General features: G+C 40.3%; 1 protein-coding gene across 3 annotated transcripts in view; it reads right to left on the reverse strand.

Annotated features, from left to right (window-relative positions):
- ASAP1 (ArfGAP with SH3 domain, ankyrin repeat and PH domain 1) overlaps nt 1–10372 on the reverse strand; it is a 368280-nt gene that overhangs the window by 186460 nt on the left and 171448 nt on the right. For all 3 annotated transcript variants that reach the window (XM_019528166.1, XM_019528167.1, XM_019528168.1), the window contains exon 4: nt 2789–2861. In XM_019528166.1, the coding sequence (XP_019383711.1) occupies nt 2789–2861 (73 nt within the window). The remainder of the gene's footprint in view (nt 1–2788; nt 2862–10372) is intronic.

A 10372-nucleotide genomic window follows, 5' to 3' on the forward strand; every position in this document is an offset into this window, starting at 1 on the left:
CGGACTAGATGATCTACTCAGGTCCCTTCCGACCCTAGAAACTATGAAACTATTTCCAACTTACAAATACAATCTAACTATACTAGAAAAACCAACGAGCTGGACAGCAAGTATAAAAAATTCTCAGGTATATTTACATGATATTAAAACTGACCCATTCTTTTACTAACAAGACAATATTTTTTCTGCCGATCACAAAGAGAATCTGTGACAAACGCAATCTTTTGCGCTTTTCTTATTCAGAACTTGCCAGAATCATGAGACAATTTCTTTTAAATGACAATTTGTAGACCACCAAAAGCAAAACACAGCAAGAGGAAACTATTATTTTTTGCAAAATAAGTTTTAAACATCTTGACACCATCTCATTACAGCACTACTGTTCCTGTGCAGCTACGCTCCACCATCCTCACCAGCTCCAAGGTTTCAAGAGGGTTTACTATGGATGAGAGTTAAAAGGTCAACAACATAAATCAACTGTCTCATAAATAACAATCCTAGTAAGTAAGTTCTGTCTTCCGGCACACAATATGCAGCTAGTGGCTCCTCTTCGCAACATGAAAATGTCATCTAGGTCCTTGAACTAATATATGACAAGATTTTATTGCTGCTTTTAAAACTGCTTGCAGAATTTCTCCACAGTTCAATGAGGTTTTGTTTCACTGCTGAACAACTGGTTCCTTTCCAAACAGGTCAGTTAGATGTACAAAGATAAAAATCACATGGAAATGGTTCTTACAGATTTTAAGCAGCTCAAATCAGTTTGTGTCTACATTCAGTCTCTAGACACTTTATTTTCTATATTTTCTTTGGAGGGTTTCACCTTTAACCACATGCGAGCTGGTCACCCCTTTCATTTTTGCCTCTGTATCGACCAAGTCATACAAGTGTTTTCTTATGACAGTATGAATTGCACTGTGTTGTTTTCCTTTAATTTTAGTAACACATGACCATACCTGCACAATATTCTGAAGAGGGAGCTAAAGTATTATGTTTAATTTTTTAAGGATAAAAAAAATATACCACATTTGTTTCTCCTGAAATATTTAATGTTTAACGTGCCAAATTTTGTACAGATTCTTCATCAAGTTTTTTTTATTTTTATTTTTTAACACTGATCACTACTAGGTTTCACTCTGGGCTTTAGTTATATTTCCTTGTTCCTTAAACTAAAATTTTATGAATCTTTTTAAATCACACATTTCTTACCCTACATTGAACAGTCATCCATAAGCTTAAATCAAAGAGCTTTAAAGAATGACTTGGCTTGTTCCAACATGTCCTTCACCTTTTTCAGGTATCTGAATTTATTTTTAAAAATTGCACAATTTCCAGAGTGTGCAATGGCATACAAGCTTTGTATTCAACTTGGCTACACAATGCATTTACATTTTTAACTATAAAGCTATTATTTAAAATGCCTCATTCAATTTAATTTTAGACCACATATTGATTCACTAAAACAGCTCACATGACATGCCACACTTCTAGATTTCGAAACCAGCTTTAATTTCAAAGCTTACGGCTACTAACAACTGGACATTGTGGTCTGAATCAAACATTTCAAAGCTGGCAGTAGAGATTTTACAGTTTGGATTTTGACAGTTCTGAAATTCAGAAAGCATTTTTAGAATGACAGGTGCTGCTCCGGAAGGTCTGCCCATCTTCAAAAATGTAGTTTTCAGTAACATTATGAAAGCATGAAAGATACTTAATTTCATTCTGTCTGCCATGGTTAACTGCTTGACTGTTCCAGATCGACTCAAAGGCTAGGGAAGCAAGTGAGGGGACGATGCATATGTTGCAATACTGAAGTAGGACTGGTAAATTACTACCACATAAGTACCTAACATATACTATAAATTACTTTTTTCCTCTCTTTTTTGAATAAATAGCACCAAGACCGTGCTCTGACAGGGAAATAGCTGCTAAACTGAGCATGAATGAGAAACAGATCCAAATTAGGCTTCCCTGAAATTAATTTTTAAAAACAGTGTAGTCCCACAGGATCAGATAGAAAATGACCAAGGCCCAAACTCTGTTCTCACAGATATCACTGACAAAATTCCCACCAACTTGCACGGAACAAGCAGAAGCAGAAAGCTATTTAAAGTGTCCTTTCAACACTCACCAATTCATATTTGTGAAACGTGGTCAACAATAGACATCTGACTTCTGTTTAATGTTACCAAAAACTCACTAAGAAAGTATTTCAAAATCAAACTAATGAACAGAGATTCTAACATGCATAGTGAACTTAAACGGCAAACCAGAATGTCAGTAACACTGCATGATCTATTTGCCAACCAGTTCCCAGTTTCTTATACTGGTACCCAAAGTGTCTAAGTACCTCTGGTGGCACTTGCTCAAAACATAATGAGGCTAATGCTCATTATTTCAACTGGTACTGCTTTCCACAGTCTAAATCTAGAGTTCAGCTCCCTGCTGACATGTCTTCTGGTCAACAGTTTTTTCCCTGTAATGGAATGAAGCTGTTGTGAAATGTTATAGCCAAAGAGGAAAATTTGTCCCGCCCAAGCAGCCAAAATCAATTCCATGAGGAGCTCTGAAAACAGTCAAGCAGTACCCCTGAAGTACACGTCTCTTCTCAGGGAATCAACAAGCAAGGAACAACATTTTGGAAAGATACTTTCCTGCTAAATTCTTATTGCTGAATGGGCAGGCCCCTAGGTTGTTTTTTAAAACATATAGTAAAAGACAAAGGACATTTTCTCAATATTAAAGAACTTTTAGATGTTTTAGTAATATCATAAACCAAAACTCTTACCTTGCCCAGAATTATATATTGCTTTTACAGATTTTTTCACTTTCTGTAGTGCAGTTCTGTCTTGATCCAATGCCTGTAATAAAAGATAATAAAACTATCAGTTCTGCTTACTGAATATTAGTAAACAAGAGTAAACAGAACCGTGTTATTAAGTATTTAAGGAATAATTTCAAGGGCTGAAAGAACTACAGATGCCCCGAGTTCAAGTTTCTGGGGAGGTTCAAACTAAGTGACCTTTGAGTCTGAAGGCAGAGTAGAGGGACCATGATAAAGCTACAGGACAGCTATATGATGATTACAACTTCATAAAGGGACACCATCTGCTTTCCATTATTTTTTAAATTTTTGCTTTGGAATTCAGGTACTTCAGTTACCTAAATACCCTGTTAATTTATATGGCTGTAGTGTAAAAATATCCCCCCACCCATAAAAACAGATTATACAGTGAAAACAGTAAAAATGACTATAGAAAACACTGTCACAAGCACAAGCTAAACAAGTACAATCCCAAGAAAAGTATTTTTTCTCTCATTCAGTTAAATATTGCTGTCAATTGTTAAGATAACAAGCACACCATTTTCAGAAATACTGTCAACCTGAAACAATCACAATATTACTCAAAACAAAATTGATTGCAGCGAGATAAGGTTCAACAGAGCAAAAAAACTTTAGGATCTGATCCTACAAACACATGCAAGTAGCTTAGTGCCATTATTTAAATGAGGAAATTCTTTAGATTTCTATTACTCCAAAATATTCTTATGATTCCTATATTTAAGCATGCAACCCTCCACCAAGTAAATTAATTTGAAGATCCAGATAGGTCAAAGTTTGTAATTAAATTTGTGGTCCTGTTCTTTTTAATCACAATCTGCTGAACCCACTCAGAATCTAGTGGGAGTGAAAAAAATTAATCTGAGAAAAGAGAAAAAGTCAATCTGATCTGTAGTATAACAACTTTTTGTCCCATACCTGAAACTATGCAAGGCAGCCTAGATCCATTCTTTCATATGCATAGTCACTATGCACTTGACTGTATGTTTGATTGTACTGCATTATTCATGATGGAGAATAAATACAGAATAGAATTGTTTAACCACATTATTCTGAAGCACAAAAGGAAGTGGGAACAACTTCAGATCAATAACTCCAATGTTAGGTCAATAACAAAAGGTCAAAAAATACTTTGCCTTTTTACAATGCAAGTGGATTTGAATTTTTACATATAATTTTGTAAAGCGACTCAATTTTTGCAATACAAAATAGCTACAGTTGAAAGATGCACAAAGCCAAGAAGCAAAAGAAATAATTTAACCATGTTTGTGGATTAATATCCAATTCAGACCCCATTGTGTACCCAATGGTACAACATTTATTAGCATTTCAATTGAGGCTAGATATTCAAGAACTTAAATGTGTTGCAAAGCTATTCAAATCTTATCCTACTTTCTCTTTTCATTTAACTTCCATCAAAACAATAGATTGAATCAAATTCTTGCATTTGTTCATTAAAAATTAACCTGAACTGGCTGCAGACACACATTCAAATAATCTGGGAGAATTCTCCGAGGTTTGTTTTTCTGGTATAAAAATGTACTTAAAGAAGCCTGAACAGATGTTCAAATACTGAGCCCCAGAGGAGTAGAGAGCTTGCAGTGCTGATCCTGGGAGGGCTCTGTGTGCTCTGTAAGCTCCCTCAGTCTGCATGGAGACAGATGACAGCAGTGCACATGGTCCTGACTGGCTAACCCAAATTAGAGTCAGTCTGCAACTCCCAGCAGGACAATGCGGGACTGTTAAAAGGACATGTTTTGCTTGGCTAAAGCAGCAGAGTCCAGAAACCAGCACTCTTACTTGAGCAAGGAAGGGACCAGGGGGGAAAGGTCTGGAAGACAGTGCTGGAGTACTGTGCTATGGCTATTCTCTCTCACCCAAGAGATACTCTCCTAAGACTGATTTAACCCTGGTTTATCCCAGGTTAATTTTTCTTCTGGAGTGGCCATTTTTGTCCTAGGAGAAAAAAAACTGAACATATGGACACTCATGGTTTCTCCAGGGAGAGCAGTAACATGGCCTTAATGTCTGTACATAGCCACTGTACTTTTATTCACAAGTTATATGGCAGCTGTCCCCCTTCAGATTCCTTTAAGATGCATGTCAAATTTGGACTACTTCTCAATAGATCTTAAACCACTCCCCATATTTCCTACCAAATTTCCATTTAAAAAATGTCTTCGTCTTCAACTATGAGGACAACTACTCAGAACAGATACCAGGCCAGATTGGAATTTAAGCACCAAAAAGAAAAATTCTGAGAAACAGGCCCCCTCTCGTTGTCAGCAGCAGCAATCCCTCATGGTCGAGGATGATCACTCCCTCAGGTCAAGTAAAGAGTTGCAAATGAGCCCGCTGATGGATAAGACTACCAATCCTAGAGCCACAGACTCTGGCAAATGCCACAGCTAGTGGTTAAAGGGAGGATCAGACCACAGATTTCTTGGTCTTGTTTCCTTTCCTTCCATTTCTATCATTTTTCTGCCTCCAGGGTGAGAATGTTTTCCTCAAAAGTACGATGTACCTTCTCTCATAAGGCATCACCATGTAGCCCTTTCCTAGGCTAATTTTTCCCAATTTGTGGTGTTAATGCCACACTTCTTAAAAGTTCACCTTGAGGGTGCTCTTGAAGTATTTCCTTTGGCCTTAGCTGAATTGGGAGGATAGCAGTTGTTCTGGTAAATGTACATCGGGCATGCGTGCACAGTGCTCTGTCCACCACAGCTGATGTTTATTAAATACTGGTGGTGTTAGCATCAGTAAGGACACTGGAATTTATGTGATAATCCTCCCACTTTATGCCAAGGATCTTTCAGAGGTAGCACCGGTGGTGGCAGTGTTCCCGGCTTTTCAGGTGGTCCCTGTTGGTCACCCAAGCTTTACAGCCATAGAGAAGAGTTGGGATTACCACAGTCATATAGCAGGAGCTTTGTTCAAGTCCTGGTGTTGTGATAGTTGAACCATCCTGATGATTCAGTCTTCTGAAGGCAGAACTGGCACATTGGATCCTACGCTGGGTCTCCTCATCGATGCTGACCTTTGAGAGACTGCTGCTGAGGTATGTAAAGTGTTCAGTATCTTCCAGTTCCTGTCTCTCAATGAGGATCTTTGCTGGGGCAGTTGACTGGCCTTTGTTTTTCCAATATTAAGGGTCAGTCCCAGGCACTGGTATGCTTGAGAGAAGCAGGTAAGGGCCACTTGTAGGTCCTCTACCATATCTGCAATGACAACACAATCAACGGCTGCCTCCAGTTCCACAGTTGAGGCAAAAGTAACTTTGGTTTTGCCGCAGAGGTGGGAGAGATTGAAAAGGTTCCCATCCATCCTGTACTCAGTGCTGATACCATGTAGCAGACAGTCACGGATGAGTATTTTGATGACCACAAGAAAGATGGAAAACAAAACTGGTGCAATCATGCAAGCCCTGCTTGATGCCAGTTCAAATACCAAAGGGCTTTGTAGTGGAGCCAGTGCATAGGATGAAGGAGCTTTAGGATGGTGATAAATTTCCCTGGCAGCCCAACTTCGAGAAGATCTTCCACAGAACCTCATGGTTAACAGAGTTGAAGGCTTTGGCCAAATCAATAAATGCCATATACAGATCCTAGTGTTATTCTCAGCATTTTTCCTGGATCTGCTGGGCCTCAAAAATCATGTCCATTGTGCCTCTTGATGGTCTGAAACCACACTGAGACTCAGGGAGGATTTCCTCAGCAAGAAGGAATAGTCAGTTCAGCAAAATTCAAATGAAGATCTTCCCAGCAATGGAGAGGAAGATAGTACCTCAATAGTTTCCACAGTCAATCTCCCATTTTAAAAATGGTGACAATACTGGCATTTCTTAGGTCAGCAGGAATTTCCTCAGTGTTCCAGATTTTGAGAAACAGTGCGTGGAGCTTACTGGTCATAGTTTCCCCACCTACTTTGAATACCTCAGCTGGTATGCAATCAGGGCCAGAAGCTTTGTTGTTCTTCACCTGTCATATCACCTGGCAGGCCTCTTCAAAAGTTGGTGGACTGGCAAGTGCTTCCCTTACTGGGTGCTGCAGGATGGATTTGACAAATTTCATCAGTCACTACCAAAAGTTCCTGAACTGAGAATTGACAGTGCTTCTTCCAATGGTTTTTGATGGACTCATTGTCTTTGAAGAATGTACTGCCATCTTCAGATCCAAGCAGGATAAGCCCACAAGAGCTTGGTCCATACACACCCTTGACTGCACTGAAGATGCTCTGCATGTCACCATTGTCAGCAAACTGTTGCGTTTTTTGCCTTCTCTTCCCACCATTTGTTTTTGATTTTTTGAATCTCCGTCTGGGCTTCAGCTTTAATTTACTGAAAAGTTCCCTGCTTCTGACTGAACGCGGGATGGTTTTGTCAGTCACAGAAAGCTTTAGTCTTCCAATCAAGATGAGCTTTGATCTCAGCACTGTTCTCGCCAACCACTCCCAAAGGCATTGGGTGATAAAGCCAACTGATTCTGTGCGAGCTTCATGGATGGTCTCCTTCAGAGCTTGCCAATCTTTTTCAACACAAGTGTCAGCATTTTCAAAGCTAAAATTGGCAAGTTTCTTGCTGAGATATGTTTGGAGGGCTTTGCAGTATCTAGCGATTTGAAAGCATTTGATGTACTGATTTGGACTGATTTGGATTGTTTTCGATGTTTCAGTGCAACCAACGGACATGACTGATCTCACTAAGTGATGATCAGTCCAGCAGTCACTGGCTCGTCTCATAACATGTGTGATATACATGTTACATGTATTTAAACTGGCCACATGTGCAAAGTACAAAGTGACAGAGCTCTGAGCTGTGGGGGTGCACCATACTCTGCTGCAGCCGGAAGCACCACAGCTGATGGGACTCAGCCACAGTAGCATACAGGGCACCATCTGGGAGCCCGGTCAGCTGTAGGACTTGCAGCCAAGGGAGCTTGCATCCTGCCAATGCAAGGTAACTCTGGAATGATTATCCATGGCTCCCTCTGCACCAACAAGGAGTGATAGGATCTGATACTGGATCCCACAATCATGCCTCCTGCCGTGAATGTGTGCCATGGTAGCGGGTGCGGTTGTGTGGCTCATGCATCAGATCATATCATGCCATTACCTGAACATTTATAGGGGCTCATATCAATATTAATGATGAAAACATTTTCAGTGAAATTTTCAGAGTTCTAAAACTGAGCCAAAGGGCTGAAAAAGAAACAAAAACTTCAAAGAAAATTCTAGGTATGCTTGAAAGGCAAGTTTAATTTGGAAATGCATTGTAGAACAAAAGATCTTCATAGCAAAGGCTAATTAGAAAACTAGACGAAATGCATTCACTGCTGATAGGGATGCGTTTGCATTATTTAAATCAGGGCTATTGATTCACAGATGCTAGAGTAGGAAGGGACCTCAACAGATCGAGTCCGACCCCCTGCCATGGGCAGGAAAGAGTACTGGGTCAGATGACCCCAGCCTGATGCCTATCCAGCCTTCTCTTCAAAGACCCCCAGGGTAGGGGAGAGCACCACCTCCCTTGGAAACCCATTCCAAATTTCGGCCACCCTTACAGTGAAGATGTTTTTCCTGATATTTAGTCTAAATTTGCTCTCTGTCAGTTTGTGACCACTGTTCCTTGTTACCCCAAGAGGCACCCTGGTGAACAGAGCATCTCTGATCCCTTGCTGCATCCCCCTAACGAATTTATAGGCGGCCACAAGATCACCTCTCAGCCTTCTCTCACAGAGGCTGAAGAGGTCCAGGTCCCTCAGTCACTCCACCTAGGGTAAGACCCTAAGCGTACAAGTGACCCCCCTCTAGACCCTCTCGAGTTTATCAACATCCTTCTTGAAGTATGGCACCCAAAACTGGATGCAGTACTCCAGCTGTGGTCTGACCAATGCTGCACAGAGGGGAAGCATCACCTCCTTGGATCTATTTGTCATGCATCTGCTGATGCATGAAAGTGTGGTTAGCTTTGCTGATGATTTCGTCACACTGACGACTCATGTTCGTCTTGGAGTCCACTATGACTCCAAGATCCCTTTCTGCTTCTGCGCTGCTGAGAGGGTCACTTCCCAACCAGTAGGTGTGCTGGATATTTTTGCATCCTAGGTGCAGCACTCTGCACTTGTCCTTGTTGTTCTGCATCCTAGTGTGTACTGCCCACTTTTCCAGCCTGTCCAGGTCTGCCTGCAATCGTTCCCTACCCTCCAGAGTGTGCACTTCACCCCACAATTTAGTACCATACACACACTCTGACAGAGTACACTTCACACCCACATCCATGTCACTGATGAAGATATTGAAGAGTACGGGTCCAAGGACTGAACCCTGCAGGACCCCAGTACCCACATCCTTCCACGTCAATGCCGACCCATTTACTACCACTCTCTGGGTGCAACCGCTAAGCCAATTTGCCACCCACCAGACCATGTAAGCATCTATAATCACAGCTTCTTAACTCATTTACGAGAATGGGCTGAGATACCATATCAAAGGCCTTGCTAAAGTCCAAGAAAACGACATCCACCTCTACCTCCTGTGTCTAAGCATTTTGTGACGCTGTCATAAAACGAAGCCAGATTGGTCAGGCATGATCTACCTGGTACGAATCCATGCCCATTTCCTTGCTGCATTATTTTTCCTGCTGGACTCCCACAGATATGATCCTTCATAACCTTTTCAAAGACCTTTCCAAGGATGGAAGTGAGACTGACTTGGCCTGTAATTACTTGGATCCTCCTTCTTCCCCTTCTTGAAAACAGCAACATACACAGCATAGCACCCCCTGCCTCAAGGAACTCATGATGTAAATCAAATTGACACCACAATTCTGTTTTGTACTATTATAAATAAAGCATGATCTCCACTTCAGCAAATCCTGCCTACTCCAAAATATTCCACATATATTTATTCAGAGTAAGGTGTACAACACCCTGTACAACAGTATCTCAATCCTATTTAAGTTTCTGAGTGGTATAAAAATAATTATCCTGCCTTTGCTTAACATTTTCTAGACAGACAGCCTTTTGTCCAAATGCCTTAAACTCTCATTACAACATCTGTGTTATGATAAGAATTTAAGAATGCCGTACAGTTATAAATCTTCCTTAAAAGCAAAAAAGTACAACCATGTTATACTGAAGATTCAGCATAACTTCTACTCCAACGTACTGTCTTTGGAATAGGCCCCCAAGGAGGAAGGAAGAGTTTTAATTTCTCCTGGTAGATTGAGTTCTGCTTGTTTTTGGCTGGTTGGTAATTTTTCAACCAATACCTGTATTTTACAGACAAATTCAGATTTTTTTTCTATAAAGTATAAATATTAAAAATATGAAGTTCCAAATGAGAGCTCCATATTAATAAAACCTGCGATGCTTTCAATGTACAAGTTTGTCATATTCTATAGAAGCTTTCAGTGCTTTTGAAATTAGTGCCTAAATATTGCTGGATTCACAGAAGGTGAAACACACTAAATACCTCAAAATTACAAATAGTCCACAATTTCGTAGCTCAGAACTGAAGTTTAAAGCAAAACCA

This window comes from Gavialis gangeticus, unplaced genomic scaffold, assembly GCF_001723915.1.
Source record: "Gavialis gangeticus isolate Ggan-Ray unplaced genomic scaffold, GavGan_comp1, whole genome shotgun sequence".
In the NCBI taxonomy this organism is placed as follows: Eukaryota; Metazoa; Chordata; order Crocodylia; family Gavialidae; genus Gavialis; species Gavialis gangeticus.